The 20,159-nt window shown below is 42.0% G+C and overlaps 1 protein-coding gene across 1 annotated transcript in view; it reads left to right on the forward strand.

The window, feature by feature from the left end:
- CPD (carboxypeptidase D) overlaps positions 1-20,159 on the forward strand; it is a gene marked incomplete at its 5' end in the record, with an annotated part of 40,485 nt that overhangs the window by 12,896 nt on the left and 7,430 nt on the right. The window contains 8 exons of the mRNA XM_080982803.1: positions 875-1,044; positions 1,790-2,154; positions 13,589-13,780; positions 15,157-15,324; positions 16,791-16,900; positions 17,807-17,909; positions 18,562-18,704; positions 19,331-19,500. Of these exons, the coding sequence (XP_080838929.1) occupies positions 875-1,044; positions 1,790-2,154; positions 13,589-13,780; positions 15,157-15,324; positions 16,791-16,900; positions 17,807-17,909; positions 18,562-18,704; positions 19,331-19,500 (1,421 nt within the window). The remainder of the gene's footprint in view (positions 1-874; positions 1,045-1,789; positions 2,155-13,588; positions 13,781-15,156; positions 15,325-16,790; positions 16,901-17,806; positions 17,910-18,561; positions 18,705-19,330; positions 19,501-20,159) is intronic.

Consider the following 20,159-nt stretch of genomic DNA (forward strand, 5'->3'; position numbering starts at 1 on the left):
TCATTTTCTTTCACCCTAAACAAGAGGTGTGTCCATTAAGCTAATGTTGCCTGCCCTCTTTTTGCCCTCAGAATTGTGGCATTGGTTCAGTATAAACCTTCCTGTTGATGGTTGTTGCTGTAGATGTGGTTTGAAAGGCTTCTTCTGTGTGTGGTGTGGTGTTTTCAAGACAGAGAGAGCATTCTAGTCAAACAGCATCCATTTTGAGACAGGCCTCTAAGCAAAAGCAATTGCAACTAAAAAAAGTAAGACACCTTTCCCCTAAAGTGGCGACTGGGTGTCTCCATCTGCAGTTGCCTTTTGCAAGCCTGATAAAAAGAGCACAAGTTGTCTTTTGCTGCTGTTTTACAGAATTATGTCACAGGATTGAATGACACTCTCTGTTCTATTATAGTGGAAGTGTATGGGGGACAAATGCAGCCTCTTTTTTCCCTACAGATAAAGGAATGGGAAATGCAAGCATAGTTACACTAATCTGCAGCAGCATCTCACATTTCAGACAGATCTAAATGCTGATAGCCGATACTCTTTTTTGTCTTGTCTACTTAATATTCTGTAACTCAGATAATAAAAAGTGATTCAGAAAAGCATAAATGCACTTTCAAGTAACACACAAATATGCCAGTCTCTTAATTCTGTTTGTGCATTGGAGGTGCAGTTTTTATATCTTGGTGGAAAAGGCTGTATTATGTGTGTCATTGTTTGCCTATGAATTTAATAGCACTATGTACCTTTCATAGTGAACTCTAAGCATGAAATGAGAAGTTTTATAGAGTAAAAAAAACAGCAACAACCATGGTGATGAGTCAAAGAATCATATTGCTCTTCAATGATGTGCCTGTCTTTTGATCTATTTCATGTTTAATCTGTGCAGGTTCACATTGGAATCAAAGGGTTTGTGAGGGATTTGGTGACTGGGGCTGGCTTGGAAAATGCAACTATTGCTGTGGCTGGGATTGATCACAACATCACAACTGACTGGTTTGGTGACTATCACAGACTGCTGGTGCCTGGGACCTACAACATCACAGCTGCTGTCATGGGGTAAAGTCTCTGATGCTGGCAAAGACACTGTGCTGCTGTGTCTTGCACTTGGCAAGGCCGCTCCTAGTTGGAAGCTCCTTCCCTGAAACAGTAGAAGCCATTCTTGCTGCCTTGTCTCGTATCACCCTGAACCGTTTGCTCATATTGCTTTATGCAAACAGAAGCAAGAGGCAGGCCAAGTCCAAGGGCAAGGAAGGGCTCCTTGAGTTCCCATGAGAATTAAGCACCCTTCCTACCCTTAACTGTGTAGATAAGGTGGAGAGACCTCTATGGTGACAAGCCGTTTTGGCTCAGCAAACAGAATTGGGTTTTGACATGGGGACCCTGGGATTGGATACAGAAATTAAGTAGGTGGCCTTGTGATCTTTCAGCTTCAGTTTTCCATTTGTGAAATGGGAATAATCATGAAGATGAAGTGGACTTTATATTAAAAACCACGTTTTACCAAGTATTGAATGACAACAATTCTGTTCATATTTACCCAAGAGTTAGTTCCACTGTATCCCGTGGGACTCTCTTCATAGCAGTTGTATGTAGATACAGCCTGAATGTTGTAATACGTCTTCCTCCAGGTGCTGATGGCCTTGATTTCTGAACTGAAAGGTTTTTCCTGGGAGGGGGTCCTCAGGATTGTTTTCAGGAAGTTTCTAATCTTCATGCTGTCTGATCATAACCAGAGTTTTAGTTAGCCCTTCCTAGGTGAGGCCAAGCAGATTGAAAGTTCTTGTATCCATTTCTTTTGCAGCTACCTGCCAGTCACCAAAGTGAACGTAGAAGTCAAGGAAGGGAATGCAACTGTTGTGGACTTCTCTTTGCAACCTTCAATCGCAGTGCCGGCCTCTGACCCGACCCAGGATGTGCCACTAGCCACCACAGAGTCTGTTACCAACACCACCAACACCACTGATGCAAATAGGACAACTTCCTTCCACCAAGCGATCCAACCAGAGGAATTCCGCCATCATCATTTCCCTGACATGGAGATCTTCCTGAGGAAATATGCCACCGAGTACCCAAATATTGCTCGCCTCTACTCAGTTGGCAAGTCGGTGAAGCAGCTGGAATTGTACGTCATGGAAATATCTGACAACCCAGGCATCCACGAAGCAGGTAATTTAGCCTATGGCTCTCTTGCTTCTATGAATGTGTTTCCCAGGGCTGTGGTGCTGTGGTCTAAATGACTGAGCCTCTTGGACTTGCTGATCAGAAGATCAGCGGTTTGAATCCCCGTGACAGAGTGAGCTCCTGTTGCTCTGTCCCAGCTCCTGCCAACCTAGCAGTTTGAAAGCATGCCTGTGCAAGTAGATAAATAGGTACCGCTGCGGCGGGAAGGTAAACGGTGTTTTTTGCGCTCTGGCACTCGTCACAGTCGTCCATGTGCCAGTAGCGGTTTAGTCATGCTGGCCACATGACCCAGAAAACTGTCTGTGGACAAACGCAGGTTCCCTTGGCCTGAAAGCGAGATGAGCGCCGCAACCCCATAGTCACCTTTGACTGGACTTAACCATCCAGGGGTCCTAAAAAAATATTGGTGTGCTTCAATAGAAACTTTGGAGCAAAAAAGATACCATTGTCTTTGATAATTCCTCCAAGGGTGCAGGCACTAGAGCACCGCAGAGGCAGCACTGGCACCCCAATCTCTGAAGGTATAAGAGAAAGCATTTCACTGAGCTGGGTTTGTGCACAGCTGGCTGAAGCCGCCTTGTTACTGTGGCTCCTCCTATCCAGGTAGCATTCTGCAGGTAGCATCTCTAAAGATGTAGTGCTTTCTTTCAGTGAGCTCAGCAGAATATGATTACCTGCCTTATTCTGAGTCAAGCCATTGGTCTGTCTAATTCTGTGTTGTCTACACTCACTGACTGTGGCTCTCCAGGATTTCAGGCAAGGATTCTTTTCCAGCCTGACCTGGAGGTGCAGTTGTGGATTGAACTGGGGACTTTCTGCTTGCAAATAAACAGTCTCCTTGCAAAAAAAGGAGCCTCTTAGTATCAGATACCTTGTGCTGGGCTCCACAGGAAGCTGTTGTTGCTGGTTTTGCAGAATACTGGTACTTCAGATATCTTTTGTTCTTCCCATTTCCTTTTTATCTTAAAACCTCAGGAGATCTTTCTCTGTCTCTCTCTTAATACAGTGCAGTACTGAAATGGTTAATTGCAAGTGGGGAAATTAGCCTCATTAACTAGTCAACTGCCAGCTACTGGTTCTCTTTCTGCCTTTTTAAGATTTTGGAGATGGGCTATCAAAATCTTTATTGTCAAGTCCTAATTCTCTGGAACATGCTATGCAAGTCAAAACTTGTCAGGAAGCTCTTTTTGTAATAAGAATTTGTAACAGAGACTTCTTCAGTTAAATAATGACAGGGGAGGGGGATTGTATTTTAGAGACTGAGCTTGATTTATAGATTGATTTTTTTTTGTTCTACAGCTTTAGATTTTATTGGGACTCCTTTGGGATTCTTGAGTTCTGTTTCCTAAACGCAAGTTCTATTATAACTTCTGTTGAATATAACTAGCCCATTATTTTTGCTTAAATGATGGTTGCACTGGGTTTGATTCTCCTTGTTATTTCAGAAATCATAGTCCAGAATTACTTACCATTTTAAGTGTATATGTTTGGGTAAGAATATACAAGACGGTTCAAGAAATAAATAGTTTATAAATATGATGTATGTAGGTATGTATGTTTTAAAAAGATAACTTTGGATAAAATCCAATGTTTGGCGTACTTGGAGCAAACCCATTTAAATCAATTGACTTAAGTAATGACCATTCTTTATAATGGAGCTACTCTGAGCATGACTAACATTGGATATCCCCCCTTACGTTTTGGCCATTTGATATTTTCATGGTTTTTTACAGTTGTCTGTCTCCCCTCTCCATCATTGTGACAATGTTCTCACTGATTATTCAGTTGCTGCTATTTACACTTTTACTTCCCCAGGAAAGATGTAAAATGTGTCTGGATGGTGTGTTTGAATTTTACAATGATTCTCCTTGAGACTTTCCACTGTTATTGTTACTGTGATCATTCAAAGAAAAGCAAATTATGACACATAGGAAGTAAGAATGCTTGCATCCATTTTTTTGGTTCTGTATCGTGGCTTCAACTAATTTACTGTAGTACCAAAGGAATTCCTTTACTGCCAAGGAAGGGGCTGGTTGAGGCTATATTATTACTTCCTTTTTTTGCTGCTTGCACATTTTTCCCTGTGTGTGTGTGTTCACATTCCTTGAATCTGCAATACTTGAATAGTCCAGTAAATGTAAGACTGACCTTTAAAATTACTTGAGACTTGCAAAAAACACAATGCCCAGCTAAAGACATAACGGGTCATTTCTTCCCCAGTTGTTGGAAATGGCTGGAAAGTCAACAGTTGACTGACACGGTCATATCTTTGCTCCTGTGGGGTCGAAGTGTGTCTCCTTTTTTTTCTAAGTTAGCTTTTTTTTAACATTTAATAGGGCAATGTGTACATCTTACCAGCACAATAATAATGAAAACTACAAAAGGAAAACACAACCCTCTAACAGTTGTGAAGGGGTGATTAACTTGTGGTCTTCCAGATGGTGTTGGACTCCAAACTCCCAGCAGCCCCGGACTTCCGGGGTGGTGCCATCGGTAATGGCGGATTCCCTCTGACTCGGAGGGGACTGGCTCTGCGGAAATCGGGTCTGCACCGCTACGGCGAAGCGGGGACCCTTCAAAAATCACAGGCGGGTGAAGCCTGTGACCGTGGGACTCGGCGGGCACCTTTTGTGCCCCCCCAACTTGCAAAGGAGCCCGATTACGGGTTCCGGAGCGGAGCGGGGAAGTGGCGCGGTGCTGTGAGTCAACTGCTTCTTCCGTGGAGCGAAGCCGCACAGCCGTTACCGGAGAGCGCTGCCTTTTTCCTGGGACAATTTGGCTACAAAACAACGATCCGTGAGTAGGCTAATTTTGGAAATAAAGGAACAAAGAAGTAATTTGGCACCGAAGCGGAGAGGCATAAACAGGAAGTCTGCCTTCCGTTTTTTGTAAATAGAGTAAAGCAATGAACTTGTAAGCGGAAACCTTGAAAGACGTTGGAAAAGGATTATAATTCTAACATCAACTAAGCGATTTTCCCCCCTTGATTGCAGGGGAGGAGGGGGGAAAGGTCTGAACTGTATTTCCCTGCAAAAAGAGAGAAAAGGAAGCTAAAATCCACCGCTTAGAACCTGGGAACGGATTGCCAGTGAACAATAAGAATGCCGTACTGTGAAATGCGCTGTTGCTGAAAGTACTCTTTGACAGTTAACTCTGCAAGTGAGATACAACTAAGATACAATATTTCTGGCTGGCTTCTCCTGGTTTTAAAGTAACTGAAAATAATTGAGATTGAAACTGTCGTCTTTTTTGTGAATTGGGGGGCTAAAGGAAAAAAGGTTAATTACTTTAAGACAATAATTTCTGACTGCTACTGTGTCCCCCTAGAGGAAGTTTGAAATTGTTACAATAGCAGCTGGGCCAGGGGAATTTTCCACTTCAAAACAAATTCTGATTGTGAGATTGACCTTGGGCCTTATCTAGAGTGTTATGGCAGATGGAAAGGAGAAAATAGATTTGCTACAGGAAAAAACAACGAGGTCTGGCAGATTATTTCGTACAGACGGTGGGTTGCAGCGAAGAGCATCGACATCTGGTCCTTCTGGTCCTTCTGGATTACCAACAGGAGCCGCATCGGCACAACCTAAACCCAAAGGAATGGCATCTGAAGATGCTTTGGCTCAGGCACTAGGTAAAATTAACGAATATTTGGAAAGAATAAGTAAACAAGTAGCTGAAGCATCGGGCAAAATTGATCAAAATACCACAAGTATTAATAATTTGGGACAGAAGGTAAATACCAACACAGAAACCATTCAGAAATTACTACAGGAATCTACCTCGACACGAAAGGCAGCTGAAGAGGCAAAGGAAATAGCAACTGCTGTAGAAGAGAAGATACCACTGATACACAAACAACTTGAAGACCACAGGTCAATATTGTCTATGATTGAGTTGAAGGAGAAACAAACGAATTTGAGGATCAGGGCCGTACCTGAACTTGAGAAAGACAATCTGACTGATTTTCTTATGCAGGAATTTGCAGACTTTTGGGACCTAGATTTGGAGAAGGAAGGTTTCAAGATAGTGAGTGCTTTTAGGCTTGGAAGAGGAGGGAGGAAGAACAGGGTGAGAGACTGTTTGATCACCCTCCGAACAAAAGAGGAGAGAGACAAAATCTTGAGTCTGCATATCCAGAAGACTTTGGAAATTCATCAGTCAAAAGTAGAGATATTTAAGGACATTCCGAAATATCTTCTGGACCTTAGGTCCAACTATAGAGATTTGGTCGCCCTGTTGAGAAGCAACGGAATCATTTTTAGGTGGGAATTCCCCCAAGGCCTATCCTTTAGTTACAAAGGGAAGAAGATAAAAATAAGATCAGAGGACGACAAAGATAGATTTTGGAGAGACCACGGAGAAGACCTGCAGAAGGAAGCTGCAGAAGAGTTAAGAGCACTAGTAAGTGAAACTTTAGACATACCAAGATTACCTCCTGAACTAAAAGACCGCCTGGAGAAGGTGATACCACCGACAGATCAGGAACAGGCACTGGGTGCAGTTGGAGGAGAAGCAAAGTATTACATCATGGCTCTGCAACTATTAAGCTGGAATTGTAATGGTCTGAACTCCCCTCAGAAAAGGAAATCTGTGTTTCATTTATTAAAAAAGGAACAATTGGACTTGATTTGTCTACAGGAAACACATGTAACAAGGCTACATAGGAAAGTATTGATTAATAAAAGACTGGGTCAGGAGTTTATTTCTTTGGACAAGGTTAAAAAAAGAGGGGTAGTGATTTATGCAAAGGAGAGACTATTACCGAAATTTATCTTCAAAGATGACCAAGGAGGATTTGTGGCAATTGAAATTCAAACACAAGGAGAGAAATTTTTGATAGTAGGAGTTTATGCACCAAATGAGGGGAAATCTGAATTTTTTAAAAAGTTGCATGAGACCTTGATGGACTATTTGGATTATAATGTGATTTTGATGGGAGACATGAATGGAGTGGTATCTACACACATGGATAAGGCACAAAGACAGGTAGTCACTAAGGACGGCAGATTACCGAAAACTTTTTTTGAGATGACAGACAACTTGGACTTAGTTGATACTTGGAGAACAAAGAATCCCTTGGCCAGAGAGGGAACCTTCTTCTCTGAAGCCAAACTGACATGGACAAGAATTGACCAAATATGGGTAACTAGAGGAATGGCACCAAAGATAAGAAAAGTGGAAATCTGCCCAAAAACCTGCTCCGACCATAATGCTGTGAAGATGGAAATGAAATTAACACCAACTGGTTCCTTCAGATGGAGGATGATTGACACCTTATTCAGAGATGAAGACGTGTATAAAAAGGCCCCCAAAAACTTGAGAGACTATTTTGAGATAAATATGAACACCAATGTGGAAAAAAGAGTAATCTGGGACGCTAGCAAAGCTGTTATGAGAGGGTTCTTGATACAACAGAATGCATTAAAGAAGAGAACTCAAAATGAGAAGAAGGATAAAATTTTGGAGAAAATAAAAGAAAGTGAAAAGAAATTGAGAGCAAAACCTAAGTTGCAAGAGATTTTGAGAGAAATAAAATTACATCAAGTACAATATATGAAAATGATGAATCAGGAGATAGAATGGAAAATCAAACAAATGAGGCAAAAAACATTTGAGTCGGCTAATAAATGTGGGAAATTGTTGGCTTGGCAAATGAAAAAAAGACAAAAATTAAATACAGTTACAAATTTAGAAGTGGAAGGAAGGAATATACAGAACCCAGTTGAGATTAGAAATTGTTTCCAGAGGTACTTTAAACAATTATATACACAAGGACCACAGAAAGAAATTGATTTAGATCGATTTCTGAAAACAAATGGATTACAAAAAATCTCTCAGGAAAGTAAATCAATGTTGAATTATAAAATAACAGAACAGGAGGTAGAAGGTGCCATTCAGAATATGCAACTAGGTAAATCTCCAGGACTGGATGGACTGACCTCTAAATATTACAGATCCTTAAAAGAATGGTTGGTACAACCTTTGAAGGAAGTCTGTAACGAAATAATGGGTGGGAAAAGGGCACCAGAGTCGTGGAAAGAAGCGTATATTACACTTGTACCGAAAACAGAGACTGAAAAGACGCAACTTAAGAACTACTGCCCCATCTCATTGCTTAATGTGGATTATAAAATCTTTGCAGACATTTTGGCTAAAAGACTAAAAAAAAGGGTTAATGGAAGAGATTCATAAAGACCAAGCAGGCTTTCTCCCGGGTAGACACTTGTCGGATAATGTGAGAAACATAATCAACATCTTAGAAAAATTAGAAGTGAACATAAATACTAAGGCAGTTTTGATATTTGTGGACGCGGAGAAAGCTTTTGACAATATTTCCTGGAGCTTTATGAAGAAGAACCTACAGGGGATGGGGGTAGGCCAAGGCTTTGAAAATGGTATAAGTGCAATTTATTCAGAACAAAAGGCTAAATTAATTGTAAATAATGTGGTGACGGAAGAATTTAAGATAGAAAAAGGGACACGACAAGGTTGCCCAATCTCCCCATTGCTTTTTATATCGGTCCTGGAGGTTTTGCTGAATATGATTAGAAGGGACCAGTTGGTTAAAGGTATACAAGTCGGAGCCAAACAGTACAAATTGAGAGCATTTGCAGATGACTTAGTATTGACGTTACAGGAGCCAGAATCTAGTACCAAAAGGGTTTTAGAACTGATTCAAGAATTTGGTCAGGTTGCAGGATTTAAACTGAATAAGTTAAAAACCAAGGTTTTAGAGAAAAACTTAACACCGATTGAGAGAGAGAGGTTTCAGAATGAGACAGGTTTAACAGTGGTTAAGAAAGTGAAATACCTGGGGATTAACATGACAGCAAAAAATGGGAATTTATTTAAAGACAATTATGAAAAATGTTGGGCTGAAGTGAAAAAAGATTTAGAAATTTGGTCAAATTTGAAGCTTTCACTGTTGGGCCGTATTGCTGCGATAAAAATGAATGTATTGCCTAGAATGTTGTTTTTGTTTCAAACATTGCAAATTGTGGACAGAATGGACTGTTTCAAGAAGTGGCAGAGAGATATTTCTAGATTTGTCTGGCAGGGCAAGAAGCCTAGAATAAAATTTAAAATACTAATAGATGCAAAGGAAAGAGGTGGATTTGCCCTGCCAGACCTTAAACTTTATTATGAATCAGCAGCTTTTTGCTGGTTGAAAGAATGGCTGCTTCTTGAAAACACAGACATTTTGGACTTAGAAGGTTTTAACAATGTATTTGGATGGCATGCATATCTGTGGTATGATAAGGTCAAAGCACATAAAGCATTTAAAAACCATATTGTCAGGAAAGCATTGTTCAATGTTTGGATAAGATATAAGGACCTATTGGAAAACAAAACCCCAAGGTGGCTGTCACCGATGGAAGCGAAAGCTCTGAAAAAGCTCAATATGGAGGTCAAATGGCCGAAATATTGGGAAATTTTGGAACAAGATGGAGATAGACTGAAACTTCAGAGTTTTGAGAAATTAAAAAACAAAGTGCGAGACTGGCTTCATTATTATCAGATAATGGAGGCATATAATTTGGACAAGAAAATTGGCTTCCAGGTGGAAAAATTAAAATTAGAAACAGAACTGCTAGAACCCAAAACTAAGAATCTGTCAAAGATGTATAACTTGCTGTTGAAATGGAATACACAGGATGAAACGGTGAAATCAGCTATGATTAAATGGGCACAAGACGTTGGACATAATATAATGATGGCTGACTGGGAACAGTTATGGACCACAGGTATGAAGTTTACGGCATGTAATGCCTTAAGAGAGAATATTATGAAAATGATATACAGGTGGTACATGACACCAGTCAAGCTTGCGAAAATCTATCACTTGCCCGATAAAAATGTTGGAAATGTAAAGAAACTGAAGGTACATTCTTTCACCTTTGGTGGACGTGCCCAAGGATTAAGGCTTTCTGGGAGATGATTTATAATGAAATGAAAAGGGTATTTAAATATACCTTTCTGAAGAAACCAGAGGCCTTTCTCCTGGGCATGGTCGGCCAAATGGTGCTAAAGAAGGATAGAACTTTCTTTATGTATGCCACAACAGCAGCAAGAATACTTATTGCAAAGTATTGGAAGACACAAGACCTACCCACTCTGTTTTTTTTTTTTTTTTTAAATAATCTTTATTAAATTTTCAAAAGGTTACAAGAAACAAAACAGAAACACAGAAGAAAACACACACAAAAAGAAACAACATAAAAGATTCCACCTTTTAGATCTCATTTTCAATTACTTCTTTTCAAGACTTCCCCACGCCTCCCCTTATTGTATTCCAACTCCAATTGTTTGTTCAAACAAGTTTTTATCCTTAATGTCCTAATCATAATTTGTTAGTTTACTTAACCATCATTTGTTAATATGATTCTTTATAATAAGTTTAGACCTTAATTCATTATTATCCATCAATTTAATTTGTTTAACAGTTTTTAAGATATGTACCTTAATCATATATAAAAAAAGAAAAAAGAAATATAGCAACAAGTAAAAAGATACCTTTCCTAAGATTGTCCCTGGTTCCCATCCACAGATTCCCCATTCTTATAATAATACAAAACATATAAATTTACACTACAAAGTAAAAATCAAACCCCCTTTGGACTCCTAAACCCCACCCTTCTCTTCCCGGTTTCAATCCCAAATCAAAGTCCAATTAGTCCATCTTTTTAGCCTGGTGACCTTACGTCCGAGGCTCTCGAATCTCTCTCAGTCCCTTTCAACCGGCTTCTTCGAAGATCTTTCATATTGGACACCCCAAATCGAAGAGATACCTTCTCAATACTGACCATATTTCTTCCAGCCAGGCTTACTTGTTTAAAGGTGGAGCTCCAACTCTGTTTCTTAAGTCTATATGTCCCAAATAGTCCAGTTTTCATCTTAGTCACGTTCGAATTCTTCTTAGCAGGTCTCCGGCTCTCTTTCATCTTCTGTAACTTTTCAACCATCCCTTCTTTCTGTTCCTCCTGTTCAGCTGATGTCTTAATCTTTGATTTCTTTTCTTGTCTAGCTGCCTGTGTTTTGAGCATCAAGTCCCTTTCCAGCTCAATAAATATATTTTCTGTTAACTTCGGTTCTGTAGGACTTGTAGACAAAACATGGCCTTGCTCGATCTTCTCTTGCAGCTTTCCCATGAGAAAGGTAAGCTCTTGCAAATCGGCTCGTATTTCCCGACCTAGCTCCATTCTTGTAATATCCTAGAATCCCCTCTAGAGGGATTCTGGTTACTTAGTATTCTTTTCCCTTCCGATCCAAAAGTCAGATTTGTTTGTAACAGTCTTTCTTTACTTTCAATATTTTGTAGCAATATCACCGGTTAAAATTTAAGCTTTGTTTTTCCTGTCTTTGACAGCTAGTTTGACAGCTGTCAAAAGTTCTCTAAATCCTCGCAGGCTCTTTTCACGGGTTACTCCCGGGCTTGAGAAAGGTGGTACCTAATCCAAACAATTAAACTCTTGTCCTCCGGAACTTTAACTTAGTCCAAATCTGTGGAATTTATATCTTTAATCCAATCACCACAATTCTTCTCACAACCTTAGCTGACAGATCCTTGCTTCAAACTGTTTACAATAAGGGGGAGGCGGACTTCCCTTTTTTTCACCTCCCTCACTCGTACCGAATCCAAAATCAAATTATTTGTAATCCAATTTCCAAATTACTCACAGGTTGTTGTTCTTGATTTTGAGTCCAAATTTTAGTAGGAAGAAGTCAGCGCTCTCCGACAAATGGCATGCGGCTTCGCTCGGCAGGGGAAGCAAAAGACTCACAGCACCACGCCACTCCCCGGCACCCGTTCCGTAGCCTTTAAAAAGGCTCCTTCACGCGTCGGGAGGGCGCTAACGGTGCCCGCCGAGTCACCATGTCCACGAGCTCCTATGCCCGTGGTTTTTGAGGGTCCCCGTGTCGCCGGCACGGCAAGACCCAGCCCCTGTCAAGCCGATTCCCTCCGGAGCTCGGAGGGAATCCGCCATTAGCCGATCGCGCTAACCCGGAAGTTTCCAAGACCTACCCACTCTGGAAGAATGGCAGATGAAGGTGATGGACTACATGGAACTGGCCGAAATGACTGGCAGAATCCAAGACCAGGGAGAAGAGTCGGTGGAAGAAGACTGGAAGAAATTTAAAGACTATGTACAGAAATATTGTAAAATTAATGAATGTTAGAATGATGTTAGAATGAAGTTAAGTGGTTTAAGCAGCAATGCTATAAAGGTGTATGTAAAAATGGACTGTTAACAGGTGAAAATCCAAAGTTATAGTATATTAAGTTAAAGGACTAAGAGAAAATAAAGAGGGAAAGAAATTGCTGAATTAACTAACTGAATTGGAATACAAAAAAGGGAGGTATGAGGAGGTCAGGGAAGTAAGGAAATGAATGTAAGGCATGGAAAGACTGGTGTATTTTTAAGTGTTTTTTTTTTATTCTTTTTTTCCCTGTATTTTGTATTTTTCTTGTATTTTTACTTTTGTCTTTTGTTTTTTTTTGTTTTTTCTCCTTTTCTTTACTTATGTAATTCTTCTTTTTGAAATCTTAATAAATATCATTTAAAAAAAAAAAAACTCCCAGCAGCCGCAGTCAGCATTGCCAATAGGCAAATATGGGGCAAGCTGTAGTTCATCCTATAAATATTCATTGCTAGATCAGTACTAGCACCTATTGACATTAGCATCCACTGCCATAATCTTCTGGCACAGAATTGTGTCCAGCCCGATTCTTTGGGCAGAAGACATGGCCAAGCATAGCCCCTCCTTGCCAACAATAAGGAACTTGAGATGCGCAAGCCCCAAGAAATGTGGGGCCACCCCAAATACTTTTGACAGTCTCTTGCACCCCAAGCAAATGTAGGACTAGGTGCCATTCTGTGCCGTCTCACAGAAGGGGCTCCCCTGGAGGTGTAGGTGTTTGACTTACAGTGTCCCAAAGCTTATTTTGGATTGTGCAGCCCCTGGTCCTTACCATTACACTGGCTGCTATTGGCATGAGGATGCCCTGCTTTGTGGTGTTCTGTGCTGTCTGCTGGTCACTTCCTGTCTGAAGCATGGGCCACCAGGGAAGAGACCTCAGCAAAACACATGGGGCTTCTCAAGACTCTACATGGGAGGTGGCCTGAGCCACTATTCCAAGTGGTCACCCTTATTCAGCCTATGAAGAAAGCCTGTTTTGCTCAAAGCTGGGCATAGCAACTTTCAAGATGTGGTTTCTTATGCTAGCCTGACTGTCTCAAATTATTTTGCAAGTATGTTAAGCATTTGTGGGTGTGTTTTTTGTTTTTTGTTTTTGCTATTTTCATTAGGATAGAGTTCACCAGATGCAGTGCATTATCCAGGTAGACAAACAACTAAGAGGAGGTTACTTGGTCTAACATGTTTCTCTCTGCCCTCCCTCACCCTCGCTTTCATCCAGCTGAACCAGAGTTCAAGTATATTGCAAATATGCATGGCAATGAGGTAGTAGGAAGAGAGCTTCTCCTTAATCTCATTGAGTACCTCTGCAAGAACTATGGCACAGATCCTGAAGTAACTGACTTGGTCCAAAACACTCGGATCCACATCATGCCATCCATGAATCCTGACGGCTACGAGAAAGCCCATGAAGGTAGCTGTGTGTTTTCATATTGTGCTTTCCACCGCTGGTGGCTTTAAGGCAGGGGTCAGTAAACTACGGCCCGTGAGCCGGATCCAGCCCAATTGCCCTCAGGATCCGGCCAGCGGACGTTCTGTGGATTGGCGATTCTGTTTGTTTGTTTTCCCCCGTTTTCTCTTTTCCGCGGCACCGTCTCCCTCCCTCTCACACACCGTGGCTTCTCCCTGCCCTTCTCCCTGCCCTGCGTAGTGGAGGAAGGGGGCTGGGCTGAACTGGCTGAGCGCCATTTTGGACAGCGCCTCTCCAGAGCCAGCCAGCCCTTTTGGGCCGCTTGTCCCACCACCGACAGCCTCTGCCGCTCGCAAGGGCAGGCACAGAAACCACGACTGGCAGAGTGCAGCGCAGCGCCTCTCCAAACCATGGCTCCTGTGCCTGCCCTTGTGAGTGGCAGAGGCTGGCAGCGGCGGCAGTGGCAGTGGCGCAGCAGGACGAGCGGCCCGAAAGCAGCCCTCGCAAGGGCAGGCACAGGAGCCGTGGTTGGGAGAGGTGCTGCGCTAATGGCAGCAGCATAGGTAGGAAGGGGGAGTGGAGGGGCTGGGGGGGAGAGAGAAGCCTTCTCTGCCCCCCGCGCATGCGAACCAGCCCGCCACAAGGTCTGGGGGATGTTGAACCGGCCCCCTCCAAAAAAAGTTTGCTGACCCTTGCTTTAAGGGAAGGCAAAGGTAATCCTCCTGAGAGGCAACAGTTTTCATTTGTTTTCATTACCCAGCTTTTACCACAAGGGTCCTACTTACTTGTTTTTTCTTTTGCCATGCCAGAATGCCTGCCTTTGTTTTGTTCATGGCATCTTATCTCCCCAGTCGGTCTTTTAAGGGCAACTTATTCCATTCATCTCCATTTTAGCAAGAGGACAGTTATTTGGCAGGAATCTGATCCAGGGATATTTCATCAGATCTTCTGGCATTTTAACATGGTCCAAGAGAATTATTATTTCTGGAGCGCCTAGAAAGACCAGGCACTTCACATAAAACAAAGCTAAGATGCTTTTTCTGCTTTCAAACATGCAATGTGCAAGGAAAGAAGAGTGAAAGGAAATGGCTGTTCTTGGTGGAGAGGTGGGTTTTTGTATCAGGCATTTAAATATATCGGTAGAGGCTGGAGGGAGGTATCAGGTAGTACAGTGATAGGAGGCAGCAAGTAAGAACAGGTGGAGTCAGGGACTTGGAGGATGTAATCTTGGGTTTATGAAGAGCAGAGGGACCAGGGACACAAAGAATAGAATCCCAGAAGAACCCTGCAAGGTTCTTCTAACCTAACACCCTGATCTCATGTAGGCCAACGAGATGCCTCTTCTGAGAAGCTCAACAGACTTTGTTTTCTTTCCTTAGGAGACCGATTGGGGATTGTTGGCAGAAACAACAGCAACAACTATGACCTGAATCGGAACTTCCCTGATCAGTTCTTCCAGATCACTGACCCTCCACAGCCAGAGACATTAGCTGTCATGAGCTGGCTGAAGACCTACCCATTTGTGCTTTCTGCAAACTTGCATGGAGGTAAGAGAATCCTGGCCTCTTGTAGGTTGAAGGTAGGGTTATGCTGCTGAGTACCCTGCAGGCAAAGCTTAAGTAAGCAGCTGTGGAGGTAAACTGGATCTCATTGTGCCTGTGGAAGTTCCATCCCTTCTAAAAAAATTTACTCTGACCTCTGGGGTCATTGCAAGAAAATTTAGCAAGTGGCTGGAAGGACCTTGAGGAAACTGTGCTTCAAGGTCTGGAACTGGATCTTGCCAGTGGGCCAGATAGTTATCTCCCCCATCTCCTATGTGGCCACCCACCTGTCAATCACCTGATGTCACAATGACTTTTCTGCACCATGTGGGTCTTGCAAGAGTATTTTGCAAAAGCTCTCCACAAGCCCCTATCGGGAAGCCCTTTCAAAACGCTATTTTGCATTGGGGGTTGCAGACACTGCTAGTAGTGCCTGCAAACTGGCTGAGCCAGGTTTTTAACTTGCCCCACCCACACCTGATGTCACCTGTGATGTTGGGTGTAGAGCAGGTGGGCATGACTTGACCAAAATGGTGGACCTAATGAGGCTTGTGGGCCAGAAGCTCACCACCTCTGTTGTATAGTGATGGGACTCATTATAAAACATGCTCTCTGCAGCTTTTTGAAAAGAGATTTTTAACCCAGTTGGTAACTGTACTGGATTTGAAATGGGTTTTTTATACATGCCATTATTTTATATATGTATTTATTGTATTGTGAAATTGCTTTGAGATGCTTCTGAGAAAGCAATTCATAAATAAATGACAATAGCTTGGTTTTTTTTTAACTTACACCCTTTATCCCAAGACCTTTCGAGGGGGTCTGTAAATAGAGACACTCTAGAAGGCTCAGCCCAACCTTGTTAGCCTTCCCCCACCCAATTTTACTGTATTGCTAGTAGTTCCCTAGGCTACTTGGCTGCTATTGCTGTGACCCAAGATTGATATCTTTTTTTTAAAAAAAGTTGTATTTTGTCTCATGGCATTTAGCCGGGAAGTCTGTCCTTGCTCAACTTTTAAGTCACAACCTGTAGTAAAGTGCCATCTGCATTCAGTGTTAAAGCTTCTCAGTAGCTGTTTCATTTCCTTGTCTTTTGCCATACTAAGTGACAAGTGAATGTGACTTGCTATCTCTTAGACCAAGTGAATTCCAGTAAGTGGCCTCAGTGTTGCTACACAATCTTCATTGTTGCCTGTGTTTACTGAGCTTTGTCCTGTAGTTAATCCCTGAGACTAGGGACATAGCAGGCTTGCTTGCTGATGGATGGATTGATTGGTTATTTAATTTCTATATCACTTAATATACTAAAAATCTAAGTGGTGTTCAAAAAACTGAAGCAACAACAGACAACTTAAACCAAATATTACAAAAATACACTGTTACATATAAAAAATGCACGTTGGCAAAGCAGCCACCTTGTAAAAAAACCCTGTTAGGTCCATATTTTCCATATTTCCTTTATTTTCTTTCAGGCTCTTTAGTGGTTAACTACCCCTATGATGACGACCAACAAGGAGTTGCGACATATAGTAGATCCCCTGATGATGCAGTCTTTCAGCAAATTGCACTTTCCTATGCCAAGGTAAAATTTCTCCCAGTGTGTCCTTTTGAGATCCTGAAATCAGATTCTCAGAGCTTTCAGTTCTTAACATGGAAAGCTGTTTCACGCTTCCTTCCTTCTGTAAACAGAGATGTTTTAGGTTGTATGTACAAGATCATGGCAGGAAGGTTAGCTCCGTGAAAGACATAGAGTAATTCTGTGACGTGAGCAAAATAAGATGTCTGTTTTAGATGGTGGATAATGGCACGGTCTGTGGACTGAGCTATCATCGGCTTGTCCATTTGGGGGAAGTAAATACTTTCCCTGATGGCTTTGGCCATAGCTCTTGCCATATTTCTGTTCTCCTCTCTCTTTGTCCTTTTCTTTCTTTCTTTCGTACACACACAAGTGTCTTGTGGATTGAGGATTTAGAACCACTGGTCTGCAGTGGTTGGTGTCCAATTAAGACTGGGGTGTCTTTGGTTTAAATCTGCACTCAGCTATGATACTTACTGGGGACACATTCAGCTTAACCTACTTTGCAAGGTGTTTGTAGAAAAAGTGGTGAGATTGTTTAAACATTGTATGCTGCCTCAGCTTCTTGAACAAAAACTAAAGTTATTACATTAATTGCTTAATCTACTCAAGTATACAAGTTTGTGAACAGAAGTTGAAAAATTGTATAAATAAATAGTTTGGACATGGATTTTGGGAGGCCTGAATTCAAGGGCTTATGTTTATGTACAGTGATAATCAGGTGCATATTAATTGGTGCCATTATGTTTGAACTGTCCATGTCTTCAAATGCAGCACAGTAACTGGGAAATAAAAGCACTTGGTTGTAGCCAGTTAGGTCTACTCTAGTAGGAGTTGGCTAGAAACAGCCCATTAACTCTGGTGCTGTCAGGAAATCCAGTTTTCACAGGTGGTCATCCTTTGCTCTTCCAGGAGAACGCACGGATGTTTGAGGGTCACCCCTGTGCAGACATGTATCCTGGCGAGTACTTCCCTCATGGCATCACCAATGGAGCTCAGTGGTATAATGTTCCAGGTAAAACTAAGGCACCGTTCATTCGGGAGTCTGCAAAACCAATCCTGTCTGCCATGGCTTGTGGCATTCCAATCCACTCTAGGTGGTTTTGCATTCTAGAGGTGAAGAAAACCTTGTTTCTGACAAACCAGATTGAAATACAACAAGAATTATATTGAAATTCTTTTAGTCTAAGGAAATTGTACAATGGGCTGCATCCTCTTCAAATCTCCCCCCCCCAAAAAAAGTTTAAAACTAGCTAACTTGCTATATCTACCTTACACCTGGGCACAAGTGCTGCAGAAAGAATAACTTGTATGTTCTTCCAGACAGTGTTTCCCATCCCCTGCTTGCTCCTCCTACCTTGTGATTTTACTTTATTTTTGCATCTTTTATACGAAGAGTCAAAAGCACACTGTTCATTAAAGAACAATCCTGCTTGCCTTTGTTTAGGCCTCATGTTAAGCCTGGGCTGTCGTCCTTTGTACTAATGCATACCTGCTCAAAAGCAACATTCCTTATTTGTTTCACAGGCTCAGGGCATCATTCTGGAGTTAGAATTCCAGCTCTCAATTCATTAAGTGACAGATTTATTTGTGTGTATCATGCTACAAAGGTCCTTGCTAAGCAGAGGCATTTGATAGGGCTCTTCTGATAAATCATTGCTCTTCAGGTGGCATGCAGGACTGGAATTACATAAACACCAATTGCTTTGAAGTGACCATTGAGCTGGGCTGCATCAAATATCCTCAGGCAGAGGAGTTGCCAAAATACTGGAAGCAGAACCACAGGTCTCTGCTGCAATTCATCAAGCAGGTGAGCTGGTGTGTTGTCTTCACAGCTGTTTGCCTTTTGCTGCCTCAATCTCTTGTGCCATGAATTGTTGGAACAGGCATGACAGCATCTTTGTGTACTGTCACAATGAGAAGGCAAACTCTTTACACAGTGCCCTGTTAAACAGTTCATTCAAGTATCAAATTTGGATAAATGAGTAATCGTAGAATGACATTTTGTGGCTTTTCTAGGAGATTCTTCTAAGACTGAGCACAAGCCCCTTCCAGTAAAGGGTGTGTGTGTGTGGCCAGGGTTGAACCTTTCTGCATTAAAAAATAAAGACACTCATTTTCCAGTTAGTGTGTGCATATATGTTTTATAGTAGGCACTAAGCCTTAGGAATGGGCAGTCTTTGAGGATGCCTGCATGAAAAAGATTTTCCCTTGAATTTCTTGTATTCTGAACTTCCAGAATAGGGCACCTTCTAAACCTAAGGGTGGGGAACCTTTTCTCCTGTTGAATCTGTGTGTGTATGTGTGAGTGCCTACCAGCAGTGAGAAGAGCCAGAGGTTGGGGGTGGGTACTCCATTCTCTTTTTGCCCAGGATTCATATTCATATTCATTCTCTCTCTCTCTCTCTCTCTCTCTCTCTCTCTCTCTCTGCCCAGGTCCACCAAGGTGTCAAAGGGTTTGTGTTGGATGCCACAGATGGACGGGGCATCTTAAATGCAACCATCAGTGTTGCGGACATTGATCACCCTGTCTCTACCTATAAGAGTGGAGACTATTGGCGCCTGTTGACCCAGGGAACATACAAAATTACAGCATCTGCACGAGGGTGAGTCTTTCAACTTTGTATTTGACATCTTTTCTTCTTTCGCCTAAAGCAGAATGCTGCAGCCTGATTGCTGACAGGAGTAAGGCATTATCAGCATATAACACCTGTGCTCAGAGATCTGCGCTGGTTGCCGATTTGCTACCAGGGCAAATTCAAGGTGCTACTATTAGGAGTTGGTCCATGAAAATATGTTGTGTTGGAAGAAAGTGACAGGTTGTAAAAGGAAGGATTCACTTTTAACTTGGAATTGGGGGCTTTCTCCCAAATAGACTGTGAGCCTGTAGGATAAAATGTTCTCTGTATGGCATGGTGTTGGAACTCACCCTGAGGCCGTATGGTGTGAAATCAGAAATAAATACTCTGGGATCAATAACTGCTATTGCTGTTGATTAAGCTGCTGGGCCAGTGGCTCTTTTCAGCGAACACTATTTAATATTGCTACTGCCTTTATGAACTTGCTTGACAGTCACTGAGTTAGAGCCAGTAGCACCATCTGTTGGCCAAGAAGCAAAGCGTATGTTCACTTCCTGGTCATGCCCTAAAAACCCTGCTTTAAGAAACCAGGAGATGCCCATTCTGTATGCTGGAGCCCAGAGTTCCTTTGCAGCCACTTTGTTCTTCTTTTTGCCTGAACTGCTGAACAAAACCAGATTCATGAC

The sequence above is a fragment of the Podarcis pityusensis genome, assembly GCF_964106645.2.
Source record: "Podarcis pityusensis genome assembly, chromosome: 15".
Lineage (NCBI taxonomy): Eukaryota > Metazoa > Chordata > Lepidosauria > Squamata > Lacertidae > Podarcis > Podarcis pityusensis.